Here is a 22,874-nt window from a genome sequence, read left to right as displayed (position 1 = left end):
TGTATCCCATAAGTTCAGTATGCTGTGTTTATTTCTTAATTATCTCAAGGTATTTTCTAATTTCTCTTCTCATTTCTTCTTTGATCCATTGATTAAGAACGTGTTGATTTTCACATATCTGTGGGTTTCCCAGTATACCTGAGAAGAATGAGTATTCTTTGCATCTGAAGCAAGTCTCTTGTAGACAGCATATTGGGTAGATCATGGGTTGTTTTTAATTTTTTTTTTTTTTTAAGTAGGCTCCACGCCCAGCGTGGAGCCGAACATGGGGCTTGAACTCACGACCCCAAGATCAAGACCTGAGCTGAGATCAAGAGTCAGACGCTTAACCGACTGGGCCACCCAGACAACCCGGGTTGTTTATAATTTTTAATCCATCTGCAGTCTCTGCCTTTTAGTTGGAGAGTTTAATCCATTTACATTTAAAATAATTACTGATTACTGGTAAGGAAGGACTGACTTCTGGCATTTAGTTATTAGTTTTCTATATGTCTTATGTGTCTTTTGCACTTCAGTTCTACCATTACTGGATTTTTTTAGTATTTAATTGATTTTTTTGTAGTGTACATTTTTTTCGATGCCCCACTTCTTTCCTTTTCTTTATTTTTTGAAGTTTTTCTTAGGAGATACCTTCGAGATTATAATTAACATGTAACTGCACAACAATCTAGTTTTAATTACAACTTATTACTCATATTTGCAGTGGTATATAAATACTTTGCTCCTATACATAATTGTTCTTCTTTATATTGTTATTGTCATTGATTATTTTCATATATTGTATGCCCATTAACATAGATTAATAATCATTGTTTTATGCATTTGTCCTTTAAATCTTATAGAAAAAAAGAGTCACAAACCAAAAGTACAGTACTACTTGACTTTATATTTATTTATGCAGTTAGCTTTACCAGTGTTCTTTATTTCTTCATGTGGCTTTGAGTAACTGTCTAGTGTCCTTTAATTTCAGCCTGAAAGTCTTTAGCATTTCTTGTAGAGCAAATCTAGTGGTAACAAACTCCCTGAACTTTTGTTTATCTGGGAATATCTTAATTTCTTCTTCATTTTTGAAGGATGGTACTACTTGGATGTAGAATTCTTGATTGACAGCCTTTGTCTTTTAAGACTTTAAATATATCATTCCACTGCCTTCTGGCCTCCATGGTTTCTGATGGGAAACCAGCTATTAATTTGATTGAGGATCCTTTGTACATGACAAATTTCTTCTCTCTTGCTTCTTTCAAGATTCTCTCTTTGTCTTTTGACAATTTGAGTATAATGTAAAATACATGTTTCTTATATCTTTGTCCATAGTTTATAATTGTTACCTGTGGAAAGGTCAGCCATGAGCTATTCTAGTATTACTGTAACTCATGGTTTCTTGTTTTGGCCCTAGTATTTATACTATTGATTTTCCAGCCCAAAGCCACTGATCTTATTTCCAAGCTAGTATCTGTGGTGGGCAGTGTTAAGATAGAGACTACACCTGGATCTTCAAGGCTGTGGGGCTCACTAGGGGATACTGCCCTATGAGGATTATCGATTAGGAATGAGATAGTACTGACTGGGAAAAGATGTGGGATTCCAGTGGCCAGAAATGCTCTAATGGTCTATTTTCTATGTGAGATGTTTAATTCCATTTTATTTTCAGGGTTTATTTTATTAGTTAGTTACTCAGAGTGATCTTAGTAACTTTTTCTTTCTACCTGATACTTGAGCTGTATCTCTGGTGTGCCTGTGTACATTTTTAAACATTGCTCTGTATTCCTTTAGCTCTTCCAGATGAATTATCTGTGATGAGGCCAGTGTTTGGGGTAGAATGGGGGAAAAGTCACTGATGCTTCTTCAGATTGAATCAACATAAATGGTCAACATCAGGGGATGGTGAAATGATAATACATATAATAGCATGTTATACAGCTATTAAAATAGGTTTCCAGAAATTATTTTAAAACTTTAATTTTTAAAAAGTACAAAAGTTATATAAATATTTATGTAAAATTCAGTATAAATTATTGCTGAATTCTATGTGAATTATTGCATACAAAGTAAAAATTCCCATTCCCTAGAGGTAACTGCTATGACTAAGTGCTTTTTAGGAATTCCTAATGACCTGAGAAATGCTTATGATGTAGTTTCAGGCAGTGGAGACAGCATGTAGAAGTGTGTGAACAGAGTGATTTCATCTATGAGTATACCCACTAACCTGAAGGGAACACTTTATGAAAATATTCTGGGATGTTTGAGGTGATAGAATTAAGGGGATTTGGGAAAAATACAGTTACAAATAGAAAGGAGGAAATAATAGAAATAATAGTATGCACATTAATAACAATAATATATATAACACAATGACCTTTTTTTAAACAAAATGATACAAAATTATTCTATAACCATCAAAAAATGATGGCCTATATTTACTGATTTTGAGTAATTTCTTTTTTTTTAAAGATTTTTTTTTTTTTTTTTTTTTTTAGAGAGCATGCATGAGCATGAGCAGGGGGGGGGACAGAGGGAGAGGGAGAATCCCAAGCAGACCCCACACTGAGCAAAGCCAGATATGGGGCTCAATCTCATGACCCTGAGATCATGACCTGAGCTGAAACCAAGAGCGAGCCGGACGCTCAACTGACTGCGCCACCCAGGTGCCCCCTGATTTTGAGTAATTTCTAAGATAACATTACACAAAAAAAACAAGGTAGGGAAAAATATATGTGGCATACTGTCATCTGTGGTTAAAATATGACTAGACTTAAGGTATTCAATAAATGTTTTTGGATGTTTAATCCCCCCCTTTTTTTTTTCACCTGATTCTCTCTCTCTGTCTCACACACACACACACTCTCTCTCTCTCTCTCTCTCTCTCTCTCAGATATAGCTGGGGTTGCCATTATCTCCATCTTATAGATGGGAACTTAAAGCATAGAAAGACTCTCTTAAGGGACTTAACCAATTTTTAGCATAATCAGGATTAGAATATAAATCTCCTAAATTCCAATTTAGTTCATTTGTAGTATCCAGGTGTGATACTGTGCTTGACTTTAGAAACACAGAGGGAGAGAAGAGACCATTCCACAAAAGGTTGAAGTACTCTGACAACATTTGTCAAACACAATGTGCATTTGCCAAAATGGGATACTTTAATCCCTTTTCTCTGCATCAAACAAAGCAATGGTGGGTTACTGTATTCCCGTGCGCATATTTATTTAAAGGGCAACATACAACACTATGTTTAATCTTGCGAAGACTATTGAGTAAAAGATGCAAAAGAATACATATACTATGAGTCTACTCATAGAAGGTACAAAACCAGGCAAATGTTAATTTTTTTTTTATTTTGGATGGGTATATAAAGTGGTAAAATCATGAAGAATAACAAGGAAATGATCATCATAAAGGGCATGGTAGTGTTATCACCAAGGTGGAGGAGGTGGAGTGGAAAGAAGCAGGGAGTTACGATCCAGAAAGGACACACAAGGAATTTCTGGGGTTGCTAGTAGTGGAAGTTCATTTTATAATAATTTGTTCAACTGTGTATTTGTTTTATGCACTTACTATATCTCACACTAAAAACATGGCTCTATGCAGAAACAATGTGATTATTTCTATAGATCAGAGGTAGAACAGAAAACCATAATAACAACTATAAATGGAACTTCCAGATCTAGAAATAAGTAGAGACAGCTGGGAATTTGACCTCCCTGGTAGTGCTTTCTTGGACTTCTTTGCTGATTTCTCCTCTTTGACATTGATCCTCTTCTTTTTTCTGGTTACTTATTCACTCTGTTGATCTCAAACAGTCTCATGATTTTACATACCATCTATATGCTAGTAACTCCCAAACTTAACATCTCTGCTTCTTCTTCTTTTTTTTTTTTTTTAATTTATTTATTTGACAGAGAGATAGAGAGCACAAGTAGGCAGAGTGGCAGGCAGAGAGAAAGGGAGAAGCAGGCTCTCTGCTGAGCAGGGAGCCCGATGTGGGGCTCGATCCCAGGACCCTGGGATCATGACCTGAGCTGAAGGCAGCCGCTCAACTGACTGAGCCACCCAGGCGCCCCTCTGCTTCTTTTAAGTTAATTCTAGACTCATATATATTCAACTACCTTTTCAACAGCTCCACTTGGATATTTAATAGGTATCTTAAATTTAACATGTAAAAACTGAATTCATGAACAAAATTGAACTCAAGGCTGTTCTACCCTTTGCCTTCCCCATCTCAGTTGAGAGCAATCATATCTGTCTTTCTCAGGTCAAAAGCCTTGAAGCCATCCAAGACTCTTTCTTTTACATCTTCCATCTAATCCATCAGGAATTCCTGTTTACTTTACCTTAGAATACAGCCAGAATGCGACCCCTTCTTGCCACATCCACTGCTACTAGCTTGATTGAAGCCCACTATCATTTCTTGCTTTGATATACCACAGAAACCTTCTAACAGATCTTCTTGCCCTTATCCATGCTCCCCTCCCCCTGATCAATTCTCAGTAGAGTAGCTGGTAATACAGGTATCTCCTGCATTTTGCAAGTTCACATTACACCACTTGGCTTTTATGAAGGACCTACATTAGTACTTGTTTTCACTAACTGGAAGAAATCTGAAGACTTCTGCTTTTACAAAAAAGAGTGAAAAGTGACAATAACGTTCTGAGCTTGTTTTGCAGCGAGCTTTTAGAAGCAGTACACATCCTCGAGCAGTGAGAGTGGTGCCGTTCCTTCCCTGAGAACTGCATTTAGCCTCTCAGCATCAAGCCACCATAACTTTGAACTGTGTCTGTGAGCATCTGTACTTTATCTCCATTTACTTTGTGCATCCCTTAGCAAGATGTGTCCTAACGTATCAGAAAAAAAGCCTAGGAGAAGTTATTTTTTGACTCTAGGAACACGAAAGATTTTTGCCACGTAAATTAATGGTAATTGCTTCTTTGCTTTATGCCATTTTGGCTTATGAAAATTTTAATAGGAACTGTGTACTTTGAGAATGCTGGGGAAACCTGTACTTATAAAGCATAGGTAGGATCACAGTACTTCTTTGTTTAAGACATATCTCTGGTTCCATGGTTTACACATAGGAAAAGCCACAGTGCTTTTTATAATGCCCAGTATGATTGTGCCACTCTTCCTCTTTGACCTCATTTCTTCTCTCTTCCTCAGTATACTCCAACCACACTAGCCTCTTTGCTGTTCCTCGAATATACTAGGCCTGCTTCCTACCTTTGAGTGTTTGCACTGGCTGCTTCCTTGCCAGAAAAACTCCCCACCCTGCCACCCCCCATAGTCACCTAGCTGGCAGCTTGATTTAAAATTGCAACTCGCATTTCAGTCTTCCTTTCCCACTCTACTTTTCTTTTTTCCATAACAATTCTTATAGATTCTTAATAATTCTAACAAACTACGTGAATTACTTACTTATTGTGTCTATTATTTATTATCTGTATAACACCCTAAACTATAAGTTCTGGGAGGGCAGAAATATTTATCTAAGCTTGCTTACTTATATGTCCCAAATGCTTCAAGTAATGCCTGGTATATAGTTTGCATTCACTTATTTTTTGAATGAATTTATACAAGATAATGAACCAAAAGCACTCCATCTTGGCGGGGCCCTGGAGTCAGCCTCATGGTCTGAACTAGAGCATAGGCAGGCACTAAACCTCCTGTGAAAAAGGCTAGAAAAAGTGGCCACTGATGCCTGCAGCTTAGGCTTGTATAGAACTGCATTTCTGTTTTCTTGTCAGGGCTAGAGAAAATGCTGCCCATATGCTCAGTAATACTGAGGATTTAACAGCAGCATATGAGTTCTGAGCAGCTGATGTGAGACTGGGTTCTGGACTTGGAATCCTAGGCTGGGGAGCCAGACATGGGAGTAGATGGAGGCAGCCAAAAAAGCCTCTGGGTCAAAGCTGGGAGAGGGCTAACTGTGTGAGAAATGAGAGCAAAACGTGAGATGGCTGAGCAGAGAAGAGCTGTGGAGGCTTAAAGCTTTGGGAGGTCGGGGGAAGAAAGGGAGGGATGCAGTGATTAGCAGTATAGGAGATGTGCTGGGATGGTGAGTATTAAAGGGAAATTAAAGAATTTATCTCCTCTGTTTATAAGTATTTGTAAGTGTTACAGACCTCCTCTGTTTTTTCTGTGAAATCTTAGATAAAATTTGGATTGCTTTGATGTAAGTGAATTCTTCCCAGAGAATGGAAAGACATTGTGTATCCTGAGTCATAGTTGGCACAGGGTAAGAATAGACTGCATGTGGGGATATTTGACATCTGGATTACATGTAATTAGGAGGAAGTGATAGGACTTAGTGATGGATTGGGATAACGGACAGGAATTTGGCAATGAGATCATTGGTGACCTTGGAAAGAGCAGTCTCTGTGGAATGGTAGGTACAGAAGCCAGAATAGAGTGAGCTGGAGTGTGAGAAAGACAGCCCATACAGACTGTTTGTTCAAGAAACTTAATTGACCGGAAGAGAATTTAGGGTTAAGGGATTATTTTTTCAAAGTGCTGTTACTAGAACTTGTTTGTATGCTGATGAGAAGGAATCGTAAGAGGGGTTGGAGAAAAGAAAGGAGAGAAGGGGGTGTAGATACAGGTAGATTCATAGTTTTTGCGGTATATATAGGTATAGTGGCATTGTTTATGGGGCAGCTACTGCTTTGGCAATGCTGTAAAACACACCAGTGTTAGTAAAGTGTAGATTATTAGTGTCTTCTTTAAGGATACAGGGCCAGAGCTTCGTAGGTAATTTTTGACCTTGCAAGGGAGCCAAGACTCTCCACTGTAATTTGAGAGTTGTAGAATTTGAAGCTATTTAGATGTGGGCATTCCAATAAGTTCACAGTACTATTTGAGGTATGTATGATATAATCTCATCCATATGGAGCAGCATAAGGTTCTTGTCTCCTCCATGAAGGCTCTGTAAAGCAGTAAATATCTAATTCACCCTAACTTGATTGCTTCTACCATGACATGAAACAGAACTTTATTGGAGTTCAGAAATCAATTTCACCTATGTGTTCTAAAACTGCAGAGCAGGCTTCATGTTTTATTAACCTCTTTATCACCAGATTATACTTTCTGTACTGTGGATTCTCAGTAATCATTTGTTGAAATTAATCAATGCTAGATAGTTTTGAGGAATTATCCCATAAGCAGCAAAACTTTTAAAATTGTAAACATTCAGGATAGCAATTTTCTAGATGTTTATGCATCGTTCTTGACTTTCTAATATAAATTGAACAAAGTTTAACCCTCTGAAGATTTTGGGGAATCAGGGTTCAGATGCTAAAGTCTACAAATAACCTCAGAGCTCATCAAAATGTATAGGACTACTTATCCTAATGTTGAATGGCTTAGCCTACTGGGCATTTGTTTTGTGAAGTTTTAGTTTTTCATTTTATTCTGCGTCTGATTTTAGCTGCTATTTTCCCCCCTTCATTTTCTGCTGCTTCTTTGTTTTCATTTTAAAGATCTTTTTTATTTTTAAGTAATCTACACCTAATGTGCAGCTTGCCTTACAACCCCAAGATCAAGAGTCCCATGTTCTACTGACTGAGCCAGCCAGATGCCCCTCATTTTCTGCTTCTAATCAGATTAATCTATTGATGAATCTGTTTGGAAAATTACATATTTTAGAACTGATAGAATAAATAGATTCTAAAGGACTCTTCTGGGAATAAGGCTATGCACACTGGTGTATGGACTTCTCCATTCTATTCTTTCACTTCTTTAGCACCTTTTGGGGGTCAGCAATATAATAAGTGCAAAGGCATAACTTTATCCTTGTCTTCAAAGAGTTCAGGGTTAATCTCTCTTAGCAACTCAGGCCTTTTTGTGGTGATTCTCAGCTATATTTCAAGTAATAGTTCTTTTTCTTTTATTTTAAGGTTTGAATGATGTATTTTGCATATAAGTAATAAGGGTAGGAGTTAAATAGTTGTTTTAGGGATCTTAATTCAGTCTTATATGGAATTTTAACTGGAATTTTAAGATTTGTTTTAAGACCAAGGTTACAAAAAAAAAAATAAAGATAATAAAGTGTATGTCTTTCCTTTTTCTCTCCTATAGGAAATACAGATGAAGAGGACTGCAATTGAAGCTTTTAATGAAACAATTAAAATATTTGAAGAGCAGTGTCACACACAAGAACAACATAGCAAAGAATATATTGAGCGATTTCGCAGAGAGGGGAATGAAAAGGAAATTGAACGGTAAATCTACCTAACCCTTCCAAGTGCTTCAGTGAGACGAGACTTCTTTTATTCCCCAATAATCTCTTTTGTGTTTGCTTTTACCCCCTTAAATGTCATATATGGAACTATTTGCTGTTCTGACTAATGGCATCACACTGAACCTTCTCTTTTCTGTGTTCCTTCTACATCCTTCCAAATTTTTAACTCCTGCTCATCCTTTGCATGACTTTTCTAAGAAAAGTCCGTGATGCTCACTGAATTTTTGTTGAACTGAAAATCAACAGCACTCTGAGAATAAATTGGAGGCTGAAAAAATCCACGGGCAGGAAGACCAGCTTGACTGTTGCGAGTGACGGCAGTGTTGAGTGGTCATCAGGTTAAATGATGGTGAGGGCCTGAACCAGAGCAATGGCAGGAAAGGAGGGGGAATTAATGGAAATGCTGAGGACTTGATACCTGACCAGATATGATAGGTGTGGGAGAAGTCAAAGATTATTCCTAGATTTCTGATATGAATGAATAAGGAATGATGTTACTCACCACAATAGGAAGTGCATGAGGAAAGTTCAGGGTTGGAACCAATGAGTTTGAGGTTCCTGTGAGAAAACAAATGGAGTTGTCTGAGAGGCAGACAGCTGGTTATTTGGTTTTGGAACTCAAGGTACAGAAAGGATTTGGGAGGCATAAGTGTGTAGGGGATAGGAGATGCTAAGAAGATTATAGAGAGTGAGCAGCATGAGAAGTATTGGGTCTGGCAGCTAAAATGATATTGGAAGTCTTCACCATAGCATATTTAGTGGAATGTTGGGAGACTGAGCCAGATAATAGTGGGCTGAGGAATGAAAAAGTGGATAATAAATAAAAATGAATCATCTGCAAGGGAAAAGCAAAATTATTTCTCATATTAGCACCAAAGTGTCAGTGAACTTCTGTGTGCATAAGAATAGGGCTAAGAGCTGTTGAGGCAGTATAGCTTAATGGTTAAAACCATGGGCTTGACTTCTGTATTGATCATTTACTAGCTGTGTGACCTTGGGTAAGTTACTTAACTCTCTGAGCCTGTTTCCTCCTCTATAAACTGTAGATAATAACTTTTTAAAATGCTGTGAGAATCAGGTGATAGATACACACATGCATATTTATGGTACAGAAAGGCATGTGTGTATATGTATGAATGTATCTTGGCATATGATATCAATAAATAGCTATTATTATTAACAAGGGATAGAAAAGAACTTGTAGTTTTGTTGCAAAGGAAGTAGCTGATGATGAAGTTTTAACAGTAATATAAAACCATATTTTTTGAGTGACAAATGAGTGATGTGGACAGTTATTGCCTTCAGAGCACAGCAAAAGTTTGTATGCTGGAAAGCTTATAGTCATTATCTGCTGAGTGCTTGCCAAGATGTACCAGGCACTGTTTGGTCCTTTTACATGTATTATCACATTTAATTCACATAATAATTTAGTGAAGTAGGTACTATTGTAGCTACCCATTTTAAACAGATGAGGAAATGAAGGCACAGAGAAGCTGAATAACTTGCCCATGGCCATGCAGTAAGTGGCAGGGCAGAGATTCAGACTTAGGCAGGCTAACTGCAAAGCTCTGCTCTTAACTGTTGTATCGTGCTACCTCTTGAAGATCATCCATACAGCTTTACTTGTTCATTCGTGTCTGGATCCAGGGCCCAAACAAGGTCATCAGGATTTTCTCTCGTACTCTGTCTTTTGCCTTTGTTTTTCTCTGTGTTGGCATCATCCTCAGGCAGGCTTTCCCTATGGGGTAGCAGTATAGCTGCTGGGAGTCCTAGAATCACATATTTATAATTTAGCAATCTCAGTGAGAAGAGAGAATCTCTGTTTACAGTAGTTCTAGCAAACCAGAATTGATTCTCATTGGGTCAGTTAGGGTATTATTCCCATTCCTGAATCAGTCACTGTGGCCTGAGGATAGTGATAGGATATAATGGAATACTCTTAATGGCTGGGCTGGGTTGTATGAATATTCACCTGTGACTCTGAGATGGGGGCAGGGAGCCCTTTCCTACAGGGAACATCAAGGTGCCATTACCAAAAGAATGAGAATGGATATGGGCTAGGCAAAAACAACAGATGTCTACCACACTTAAGATATTAGGACTATGCTCACATTATAGAATGTTTCTGCTTGGTTCCTGTTTTAGCCTTAATATGTCAATATTTTCACAGAATTATGATGAATTATGACAAATTGAAATCACGTCTGGGTGAGATTCATGATAGCAAAATGCGTCTAGAGCAGGATTTGAAGAAACAAGCTTTGGACAACCGGGAAATAGATAAAAAAATGAACAGTATCAAACCTGACCTGATCCAGCTGCGCAAGATCCGAGATCAACACCTTGTGTGAGTAGTCTGGGCCTGTATGGGAGGAAACACCAGCACCAGATTACTGCTGGCACTAGACTTGTTAGAGGTAGAAGAGATTTGTAATTGAGAACTGGCCAGTGAGATTTGTAAGAATTTAGGAAAGCAAACTTGGTAGTACTTGGTGGTACCTGAGTTTACCTAAAGTCAACATGTGGGGCAAACCAGAATGTAGCATTCTAGATTCCAGTCCATACAAATGGGAAATCTCAGAGGATGGGTGTGGCATGAGCAATGTGGTGTAGCTTAAAAAGGACAGGTTAATATTTGCCTAAATACAAAAACCAGAATCTTTGATTACATAGAACCACAGAAATAGAAATTACCCCTCATGAGCACAGACAATAACACTAATAGTGGGGGCCTACAAATAAGTCTACAGGACAGTCTCCTAAAGGGTTTTTATATACAAGAAATGAAATTCTGTATTCAAGTAATAGAAATGTGCCAATAGCAGGCATGCAAGATAATCTGACCTGAGGAATGAAACTCAACTCTTTAATATTATAGAAAACTGTATGATTTAGATAGATATAGGGATATTACTCAAATATAGATTGGAAGATATATTATCAGAACAAGATGATAGATTTTTAGGACAAATGACTATCTTATAGGAGAGAATCCATGAGAAACAAAAATATGTTTTGTTCTAGGTAATGAATAGACTGCTACAAAATATGTTTATAGGTGACTTTCATGCATGTAACACAACTTGATTCAAACTCTTTGTAGAACACAAAATAAAGACCTCTGACTGGATTTTCCATAGACTTCAGGGTTTCTTTTTCTTTTTTTTTTTTTTTAAATACTTTATTTATTTATTTGAGAGAGACAGAGATAGTGAGAGAGAGCTTGAACAGGAAGGAGGGGGAGAAGCAGGCTTCCCGTGGAGCAGGGAGCCCGATGCGGGGCTCGATCCCAGGACCCTGGGATCATGACCTGAGCTGAAGGCAGAGGCTTAACCATCTGAGCCACCCAGGTGCCCCAACTTCAGGGTTTCTTTGTATGAGAAAGGGAGAGGGGAGAAAATAAAAGCTTAGAGGTGGGGACAGTGGCTATTGAGTTTCAGTAGAATAAAATTTAAGGTGATAAGTTTTGGGGGCAAACAATTAGAACTATGCTGTGCTGAGTAGTTTTTAATAACTCCTCTCTAGAGATCATTTCAGTTTGCTATTGTGGACAAAAAACAAAAGTCAAGCAAGTACACATAGCATACAGAAGAGCCTTGGAAACAAGGCAAGGAGGTACCTTGTCTAAAATCAGGGTGTGTCTGTTCTCAGAAAGCTTATGTGATTCTGGTTATATAATGAAGCTGAAGAAGGCCCAAGAAGAAGGCTTATGCCACGGACCAAAGGAATGAATGGAAGCTCTTGTTTGCTCTGGAAAGTGATGAGATTATTAAAAAATACACCATCTCAAGAGGCATGAATAAGTGTGGCAAACTAGACCTTGAAAGTTCCTTTAACAAATTATGTAAACTTAATATAAAAGAGAGTTTAGATAACATCATGGGTGATAAATCATGATCTGCTAGCAAAGATAACTAGGGTGTTTAGGGAGATATTTATTGAGTATCTACTATATGCTGGCACTGTTTTCAGCATTGGGAATAGCCATGAACAATAGGACAGACCCCTTTCTTACATTTTAGTGGGGGAGACAAACATAAGTGAAAATATAAAATAATGAATTTCAGGCAAGTGCTATGAAGATGGTAAAATAAGGTAAAATATAGAAAATGAGTGACAAGGGGACTGCCTTAGTTGGGATAATTAGGGCAGTCCTCCCTGAGGAGATGATGTTTATGATGAGACCTGAATGATCGGAGCCTGGTTGGAGGATGGTAATGAGTGAAAGAGTTTTTATACTCACTTAGATTTTTAGACCAGTGGCCGTGTCAGTGGAACTAAATTTAATGGTATGTTGTTTTACATTTAAAGTTTTAGTATATTTTAAAATACTATGATTTGCCTAGTGATGAGGTAAATTTATATTAATTACTCAGATTGCCATCCTGAATTTCTTGTGGCTTGCGTAGGTGCAAGAATAGACCTTGAAATTGTTTTAGAATGTTTAACTCAATGTAGTGGGCCACACAGGAATTGAGTCTTCTGGCTTAGTGGAGATTGCAAATGTGACACCATGCTCACATAACTAATGATTTCAGAAACAGATGTCCCCATGTGTTTAAGTGAAGGTATATGTGTGCTTATGGTGGTACAAACTTCTAGAAAAGGAAAATGAACAATGAGAGAAGTGCCTAATTTCAGAAAACTCCCTGTGTTTCTGCTTTTTTGTGGAAAGTTGGAGGAAAAGTTAAGGAGAAACTAGTTTAAGGAAGTCTCTGGCCACTTTTAGTGGGAGTGGGTTAAAATAAGAGGTTCCTGGACTTTGGAAATTTGGTTGGCTTGGACATGTCTACATTAGGCAGAGTTTGCACAGATACTGACACTGGTGTCTTCCTTCTGGCAGATGGCTCAATCACAAAGGAGTGAGACAGAAGCGCCTAAATGCCTGGCTGGGAATCAAGAATGAGGATGCTGATGAGTAAGTTCTCTACCTTTCTATCAGAGGGGTTTTGTTCCCAATCTAAGATGTGGGGCTTCTTTATACATGCTAAATGTTGGCTCTCATTGTCACTTGAGGACATTGAATCAAGAACTTTGCCACCTCTTTTAAATTGAATTGAATTGTAGAGTAGAGTACCCTACAGGCACTTGAGGTCAGAGACCTGCTGAGCCATGTGAAATCTGGGTGCATAAGCATTGCTCATTCAGACATTCTTTGTCAGCTGATTGGATGAGAGGTGTGGATTTCATGTTTTCTGCACCATAGCAAATAACAAAGTTGTTAAAAAACGTCCCAAGTAATTGTAGTTTTACTTTGTCATTTCGTGGTTAAAGATTTAGAAGAGTGTTTTATTCATGAGTTTGCATTTAGATGTAAGTAACCTGATTGTTAGAATAATATTTTAACATTTAATTTTTAGGACCTATTTTATCAATGAGGAAGATGAAAACCTGCCCCATTATGATGAGAAAACCTGGTTTGTTGAGGATATCAATCGAGTACAAGCAGAGGACTTGCTTTATGGGAAACCTGATGGTGCATTTTTAATTCGTGAGAGTAGCAAGAAAGGATGTTATGCTTGCTCTGTGGTGTAAGTCTTCTCTGCGGTTTAACCTTTTGAAAATTTCTGCATTGATTAATAGAAACTCAACCCCTCATAAAATTCAAAAAATTAAAAATTATTTGAAGTACAGTAATGAGGACCAATGGCTTAGACCTTTAATATTTGTATAAAGAAAACAGTTAGTTGCTTTAGGAGAAATGATATCTGAAATTATTTGGGGGATTTTAATTTCAAATGGTAAGCAGATTAGCCCTGTGATGTTGCTGTTGGATTTTCAGGTACTTGTGAAAAGTAATGAGATCTTCAATTGAAAGATCACCTAAGGAGGGGTGCCTGGCTGGCTTAGTCAGTAGAGCATGTGACCCTTGATCTCAGGGTCATCAGTTCAAGCTCCACATTGGTTGTGGAGCCTACTTTAAATAAATTAATTGAAAAAAATTTTTTTAAAAATCACATAATTTTGTAGTAGTCTCCTGTATGTCTAATTTGGGCTTCAATGTCTGTTTAAGTAAGGCTTGATTAAGAACTGTTTTTACTTCAGAAGAAAAACTATCTAAATTTTGTACTTAAGTAGTTTTCTTTTGGGGTAGTGATTGAAAATGTTGGTATTTTCCATAAGATGATCTTATGACTTTGTTTGGAAAAGCCTATTTTATTAGTTTCCATCCATCCATCCATCCATCCATCCATCCGTTTATTTATTTACTTATTTATTTAGATTTATTTATTTGAGAGAGAGAGTAAGTGCGTGGCAGAGTAGGAGGAGGGACAGAGGGAGAGACTCTTCAAGCAGACTCCCTGCTGAGCACAGAGCCCGCCGTGGGGCCTGATCCCATGCTACAACCCATGAGATCACGACCTGAGCTGAGATCACTAGTCCGATCCTTAACTGACTGAGCCACCCAGGTGCCTCTATTAGTTTCTTTTTAATGGAAAGTGAAATTCTGGGGACAACTAACCATGTCTGTCACATTTTGCCTAAGTGTTGTGTATACTCCTTCATTGACAAAGACCATACTTAGAGTCAAGGTATATTATGATTGTTAATGAGAGCAAGCTTTGGTACCAAATATATTGCATTCAAATCCTGACTCTACTTACCAGATCTGTGACCTAGGGTAAATTACTTAACCTTTCTTTGTCCAGTTTCCTTATCTGAAAAATAAGGATAATAATATGTACTTGAGGGTTTTTATAAGTATTAAATTAGTTAATACATGTAATGTGCTTTGATCAATGTTGGTACATAATAAGTGAATGTTGTCTACCAGTATTATTATGATAATGATGCTACTGATGGACATGGCAGACAGCAAGCAAAAATAACAAAATGATTTTGCCCTCAAAGAGGGCAAGGTGGTGAGAATGGACAAAAGACACTCATATTAACAGAGTGCTCAGTGTTTCACGTGATCATCTCGTCCTTAGTTGGTCTATGGAGTCGGAGTTTGAATCCAAGTTTACCTGGTTTCAAAGCCCACGTTTTTCTGTTGCACCATATTTTTTTCATTTCACAATTAAATATCCAAGATAAATAGAATCACTGTGAAATAGGTATCATCAGTAGGCTGTACACATGAAGAACTATTAATTCTGGTGGAGAAGGAGAGGGGTGGGAGATTTTGTGGAAGAGGTAGCATTTGAACTGGACTTTGAAAGGATGAATAATGGGATATCTATGGGCAGAATATGGGGGAGGACATGAAAAGTGCATTGGATTACTGTTTTACAAAGATACAATTATTTTAAATATTTTTTAAAATTTATTTATTTGAGAGAGAGAGTGAGAGTGGGAGTGAGTGAGCACGCAAGCAGGGGGAGAAGCAGACGGAGAGGGGAAGCAGACTCCCCACTGAGCATGGAGCCTGACTTGGGGCTTGATCCCAGGACCCCAAGATCATGATGTGAGCTAAAACCAAGAGTCAGATGCTTAACGGACTCAGCCACCCAGGTGCCCCTACAATTATTTAAAACATTTCTTTTTTCTCTTACCCGGGCTGCTTAAGTTACCTGAGTGGAAATGCCCAGACAGGGTGGTTCTTACAGAAATTGAGATCTTTTAAAAATAAAAAGAAGAAAGGCAATAAGCCCAGTGCATTGGTACCCTCACCCAGGTCATTGGGTGGCAGCCTGTGGGTCAAGGACTTGGCTGGTGGAAGATAATGCCCAGCAGCTCAGGTAATTCCTGGGAGACCAAGGAGCAGCTTGAGTATCTTGAGGAGGTGTATTCTTTTTCTCCTTCCTTTAGCCACAGACTTGACCATTAAGTCCACAACAATGTGGAATTCCCTTGCTTATGAAAAACATCTGCAGTCGTATATCATGTTGGCATTCACACTGAGGATGGTTGGAAGCAAAAGAGTCTGGCATCACAAAGACTCCCACTTGTTTGCCAGCCATTCTGGCTATAGGAAGCCTGCCTACAGTAATCTACCAGTATACTTAGAACATTTGCTGAAGTAAGAATATGAATATGTTCAGTTTTTTAGGAGATTCTCATAGCAGAATTAACATGATCATGTAGGAAATCACACATGGAACTCATTTGTTCTTCCATTTTAATTTGTTAATGACATCATCAAGAAGCCTAAGAAGAAATTGCTTAACTCTACAACCTTCTTAGGCTAAAGACCTGCAGCCAGCAATGCCTGTATTCACTAGGTTAAGGATTCAGGTAGTGAACACTTGTGATCCTTATTGCCATTTGGGATAAGAAATTTGATTAGGGATAGAACTAGACAGATCAGAAAGGTAGCAGAAGATTTGAACGATATTATAAAACAACTAGACCTAGTAGACCTATCCAGAACACTCCACCTAACAACAGCAGAATACAGATTCTTCTTAACGGCACATGAAACATTATCCAGGATAGGCCATAGGTTAGGCCACAGTCTCAATACATTTAAAAGTGTTGAAATCCCACAAAATATGCTTTCTAACCACAGTGGAAAGAAACTAGAAATAAAAAACAGGAAATTTGGGAAATCCTCAAATGTGGACAGTAAACAACACATTCCTAAATAACCAGTGGATCAAAAAAAGAAAACAAGGGGAATTAGAAAATACTTTGAGATGAGAAGAAACAGAAACACAACTTATCAAAACTCACAGAATTCAGCTAAAGCAGTGCTAAATGCTAAATTTATAACTAAACATTTATGTTAAGAAAGGGAGATCACATATTAATAAAGTAACCTTCCACCTTAAGAAACTAAAAAAGGAAGAGCAAACTAAACCCAAGCAAAAAAAAAAAAAAAAAAAAGGAAAAAAAAAAAATAAAAATGGAAAAAAATAAAATAAAGAGTAGAAAACAATTGAGAAAATCCGTGAAACCAAAAGTTGGGATGGAACTGAATTACAACCTCAAGCTAAACTGCCCCCATCCCCACAGAGAAGAAACAAATTACTAAAATCAGGATGAAAGAGGGGTCATTACTTATAGTCCTTATAGAAATAAAAAAAAGATAATGAGGGAATATAATCATATACCAAAAAATTAAAACCCAGATGAAATGGACAAATTCCTGGAAGCACACAAACCACCAAAACTGGCTTAAGAGGAAACAGAAAATTTGAATAGAACTATAACAAGAAATTGGGTTATTAATAATAAAAAAAGCTACCCACATAGAAAAGCCCAGCCCAATTATGTTCACTGGTGAATTCTGCCAAATATTTTCAAAAAGAATTAACAAAAGTCCTTCACAAACTCTTCCCCACAAAAAGAGGAGAGAACACTTCCCAACTCATTTCATGAGGGCAGTATTACTGTGATACCAAAACCAGACCAAGATATCACAAGATAACTATGGAACACAGACACAAAAATCCTCAACAGAATACTAGCAAGGCAACTCCAGCAGCATATAAGGATTATATACCATGACTAAGTAGAATTCATCCCAGGAAGGCAAGGGTTTTTTCAATATAAAAAACCCCCCAAAACAAAAAAACAACAATGAACATAATATATTGCATAATAGGATAAAGGACAAAAATCACATGGTTATTTCAGTAGAATCACAAAAACCATTTGACACAATCTACCACTCTTTCATGTTTAAAAAAAGTCTGAAAAACCTAGGAATAGGAGGGTACTTCCTCAACTTGATAAAGGGTAACTATGAAAAACTCAGAGCTAGTATACTTAATGGTGAAAGATAGTGCTTTCCCCTAAGATCAGGAAGAAAACGAAGATGTCCACTCTCACCACTTCTCACCATCATTGTACAGAAGGTTCTAGTTAAGGTAATTGGACAAGAAAAATAAAAAGCATCCAGTTTGGTAAGGAAGATGTAAACTATTAGAGCTAATAAGTTCAGCAAGGTTGCAAGTTAAAAGATCAGGATTCAAAAATCAGTTGTATTTCTAAATACCAGTAACAAACAAACTGAAATGAAATGAAGAAGGCATGCTACATATAATATCATCAAAAATATGTAGTAGGATTAAAACAAAAAGAAATGCAAGAGCTGTATGGTGAAAACTATAAAACATCATTGAAAGAACTCAAAGGGAGACCTAAATAAGTGGAAAGACACCCTGTGTTCATGGATTAAAAAGACTTAATATTGTTACGATAGAAATAACTTCCCAAATTGAGCTACATGTTCAATGTAATCCCTATCAAAAATTTCAGCTGGACTTTTGCAGAAATTGACAAAATGATCCTACAATTTATATGAAAGTACAAGGGTTCCAGCACAGCCAAAATGATCTTGAAAGAATAGAGACAAGTTGAAGTACACCTCCTGATTTCAAAACTTAAAAAACAAAGGTGTTTGTTTGTAGTAATCAAAATTGTGAGATGCTAACAAGGATAAACATGTAGATCAATGAATAGAATTGAGAGTCAAGAAATAAACCCTTACATTTATGGTCATTTGGTTTTCAACAAGGGCCTCAAGACCATTCAATGGGGAGGAAATCATTTTAACACATGAAGCTGGGCCACCTGGAAAGCCACATGCAAAAGAATAAAGTTGGACCCCCTACCTCACACCATATATAAAAATTAACTCAAAATGGATCATAGACCTAAATGTAAGAGCTAAAAGTATAAAATACTTAGAAAACATAGGCAATAAACCCTTGTGACTTTGGATTAGGCAGTGGTTTCTTGCAAACCAAAAGTACAAACAACAAAAGAACTAGATAATTTGGATTTCACCATAATTAAAAACATTTTATATCAAAGGACACTATCAAAGTGAAAACACAACACACAGAATGGGAGAAAATATTTGCAAATCATGTATCTGTTAAGCAACTGGTGTCTAAATCATAACCCTTAACAGTAAAAAACCCCAAGGGCCTCAATTTAAAAATTGGATGGACATTTAAAAAAATGGTAAAGGATTTGGATAGACATTTTAAAAAATTCACGTACAATTAACATAGTGTTATATTAGCTTCAGGTGTGCTACATAATTCAACAATTCTATACATTTCTCAAAGCTCAGCAAGATAAGTGTGCTTTTAATACCCTTTATTTATTTCACCCATCCCCCTACCCATCTTCTCTCTGGTAACCACCAGTTCTCTGTATTTAAGAGTCGAGGTTTTTTTGGTCTTTTTTCCCCTTGTTTGTTCATCTGTTTTGTTTCTTTAGTTCCACATATGAGTAAAATCATACGATATTTGTCTTTCTCTGACTGATTTCACTTAGCAACATACCTTCCAGGTCCATCCATGTTGTTGCAAGTGGTAAGATTCCATTCTTTTTTATGGCTGAGTAATATTCCTCTGTGTGTGTGTGTGTGTGTGTGTGTATCTCCCATATCATCTTTATTCATCTATCTTGATGGACACTTGGGTTGCTTCCATATCTTGGCTATTGTAAATAATGCTGCAGTAAACATAGGGGTGCATGTATCTTTTTGAACAGTGAAGGAAATCAACAGAACAAAAAGGCAATCTACTGACTGAGAGAAGACTTCTGCAAATGATATATCCAATAAGGGGTTAATATCCAAAATATATAAAGAACTTAGACAACTCAACACACAAAAAACCCATATAACCCAATTAAAAATGGGCAGGGGACCTGAACAGACATTTTTCCAAAGAAGACGTATATACAGAGGGCCAACAGACACATGAAGAGATGCTCAACATCACTCATCATCAGGGAAATGCAAATCAAAACCACAATGAGATACCACCTCACACCTGGCAGAATGGCTAAAATCAACAACACGTGTTGGCAAGGATGTGGAGAAAAAAGAACCCTTGTGCACTGTTGGTGAGGATGCAAACTGGTGCAGCCACTATGGAAGACAGTATGGAGGTTCCTCAAAAGATTAAAAATAGAATTAATATGACTCAGTAAGTGGACTACTGGGTACTTACCCGAAGAAAATAGAAATTCCTTTAAAGAAGATCTATAAATGGTCAATAAACATATGAAAAGATGCTCCACATCATTAGTCCTTAGGGAAGTACAAATCAAAACCACAATGAGATACCACTAGGATCATTATAATAAAAAAGATGGACAATAACAAGTGTTGACATGGATGTAAAGAAATTGGAACCCTTGTACACTGCTGGCTAGAATATAAAATGGTACAACCACTTTGGAAGACAGTTTGGCAGTTCCTCAAAAAGAGATACCATATGACTCAGCAGTTCCACGCCTGGCTCTCTCTATATACAAGAGAATTAAAAACGTACGTCCATACAAAAAACTTGTACACAAATGTTCAGAGCAGCATTATTCATAAATAGTCAAAAATTAGAAACAAGCCAAGTGTCCATCAGTTGATGAATGGATAAACAGAATGTGGCTCTCCAGACAGAATATTATGCAGCCACAGATGAAGTACTGATGTATCTACAGCATGGATGAACTTTGAAAATGTGCTAAGGTGAAAGAAATCAGATGCAGAAGGTTGCGTGATATTGAAGGCTTCCATTTATGTGAAATGCCAAAAGAAGCAAATCCACAGAGACAGAAAGTTGTTAGTGTTTGTCAAGGTCCAGGGGGAGGAGAAATAGAGTGACTGCTAATGAGTATATGGTTTCTTTTTAGGGTGATGAAAATATTCTGGAATTAGATAGTGGTGATTGTTCCACAACCTTGTGAATATTCTAAAAATCACTGATTTGTATACTTAAAAAAAAAAAGTGTTCTCTTTCCAGTGCATTCTTGCCTCATGAAGATGCAGAGCTGAGTGATTAAATTCAGCCACCCATTTTCATTCCACCAGGTCTTGGTGCGAGGTGAAAGATATCTCTGTGATAAGTTTGTAAGGGGGCGAGGGGACACACGTGGACGTGACATTTTACAAACTTTGGCAAAACACTTCTACACCTCCTCCTTTGCAGAAAAATTGTTCAGACTTCTGGTCATTTGGGGGTCTCTTTATCTATCGTTACCTGCCTTAATTCCCTGTGGTGTCTGTGTGTTGTGTCTTTGCAGTGCCGATGGGGAAGTGAAGCACTGTGTGATCTACAGCACTGCTCGGGGCTATGGCTTTGCAGAGCCCTACAACCTGTACAGCTCACTGAAGGAGCTGGTGCTCCATTACCAGCAGACATCCCTCGTTCAGCACAACGACTCCCTCAACGTCAGGCTTGCCTACCCTGTCCACGCACAGATGCCCTCACTCTGCAGATAAAGAGGGAGTGGGAAGAGAGGTCGCTCTCTAGCATTTTTTTCCTACAGTTTTTATTAGACTATGAGGGCATTCTTTCTACGTAGACTGCTTGTTTTGCACAAGAAGTGATTCTGTGAATGTGGAGAGGCCGAGCGGCAGCTGGCCAGGATGGGGGCACAAGAGGCCTGAGGTTCTCTGAGACTCAGCTGGGCCGCTGCACTGACATAGGAAGCTGGAAGCAGATGTTTTTTTGGAAAGTCTGTTTCATTGGGGCTTTTGTTTTGTTTAGCCAGGCACCCTCAAAAGAACACATTAGGTTTGATGGGGGTGGGGGGTTGGAAATTTCTGAAGAGTCCACGTCCTCTCTTGGTCTTTGTCTCTGGGAATGTGGCAGGGGCATGGCTCTGTGGGGAGTTCTGTTTTGATCTGGCGGTCTCTCTTAACTTCCTCCTAAAATGAAGGCTGTTTTGGTTCTGTGGTAGAATGGCATTTGGTGAAAAAGACAACCAAAGGAAAATGGGGAGGCTTGGGATTTCATTGAGAGAATCTTAGTCAAGGGGGTAAAAACACCTTCAACTGAAGGTACTTTACTAACTAACATAAGTTAAGCGTCAGCATCTCAGTAGCTCCTCCCTCTAAAGAAGCATTATGTTTAGAAATCAAATTGATCTCCGCAGAACAATGTTTGTTGCCAGACTAAGGTCTGATGGAAGAAGACAGCACTAGTATCTGAATGCACACTTCTGTACCAAAACTTGAAAGTGAAAGGAAAACTAGAATTTGTTAGTTTTAGCAAACACTAAAATTGGTCAGTGTAACTCCTGCCCTGCCCTTGTTTCTCAGAGATGAGAAATAGTGTTCTTTTTGTGGGCATGGTGAACTTTGAATCATAAAATGAAGTTGGTGCTTGTGTGGTGTTTCCTTAGCCTAAAGAATGATCTGTTGTTGAAAATTTTTGTAACTTGTTTGTATGAGTAAAGAAAAGGTGCAATCCAGTGCTTTTAGATGGCTTGATATACCAAATAATGATATAGAACAACAGTCTTATATGTGCTTCCCAAATTTGAAGGCCCTGCAGAAACAGTAAACATGGTTTAATTTCCCTTCATCTCCCTGTCCTTTGTTGGGTAGGGCTTAGGGGAGCCATGGGTGGCAAAGGTTGTAGCAGGAAGGGAGCCTGACTGTTGTCAGGGACCGCGGAGGCTCTGGTGTCTAGGGTGAGGGTCATCCACATTACCCGTGTGCTTCCATGCAGTGGTTTCTGAAACTTTTGTAAGGAGAGGAAATAATGGCTTGGAGTTTATAGACTGTTAGTAAAAGCCATCTGGAAGTTTTTCTCTTTGCCGTTTTTGTGAGCCTGCCATTAAGATGATGTGCACAGACGGTCCTCATGCTCCAGTGGCCCTGATTTTAGGCCAGGAATCTTCCGCTCCATGTGGTTTAAGCCTTCCAGCTGAGTGAAGCTAGGCGAATGGAGCTGAGGGCAGGCGTGTACTCCTACCTCCTTTATGCCCCACCCCCATCAGTCAACACTCA

The 22,874-nt window shown here is 38.0% G+C and overlaps 1 protein-coding gene across 3 annotated transcripts in view; it reads left to right on the top strand.

Annotated features, from left to right (window-relative positions):
* Nucleotides 1–21,359, top strand: part of LOC110575009 (phosphatidylinositol 3-kinase regulatory subunit gamma) — a 121,712-nt gene extending 100,353 nt beyond the window's left edge. The window contains exons 7-11 of one of the 3 annotated variants that reach the window (XM_021683857.1): nucleotides 8,068–8,210; nucleotides 10,401–10,577; nucleotides 13,074–13,148; nucleotides 13,591–13,761; nucleotides 21,161–21,359. In XM_021683857.1, the coding sequence (XP_021539532.1) occupies nucleotides 8,068–8,210; nucleotides 10,401–10,577; nucleotides 13,074–13,148; nucleotides 13,591–13,761; nucleotides 21,161–21,359 (765 nt within the window). The remainder of the gene's footprint in view (nucleotides 1–8,067; nucleotides 8,211–10,400; nucleotides 10,578–13,073; nucleotides 13,149–13,590; nucleotides 13,762–21,160) is intronic. The other 2 variants (XM_021683856.1, XM_021683855.1) reach the window with 2 other exon arrangements.
* The last annotated feature ends 1,515 nt before the right edge of the window (nucleotides 21,360–22,874 follow it).

Source organism: Neomonachus schauinslandi, chromosome 4, assembly GCF_002201575.2.
Source record: "Neomonachus schauinslandi chromosome 4, ASM220157v2, whole genome shotgun sequence".
Taxonomy (NCBI): Eukaryota; Metazoa; Chordata; class Mammalia; order Carnivora; family Phocidae; genus Neomonachus; species Neomonachus schauinslandi.
The sequence above is the reverse complement of the archived record's forward strand: the minus strand, read 5'-3'. Positions and strand labels throughout refer to the sequence as shown.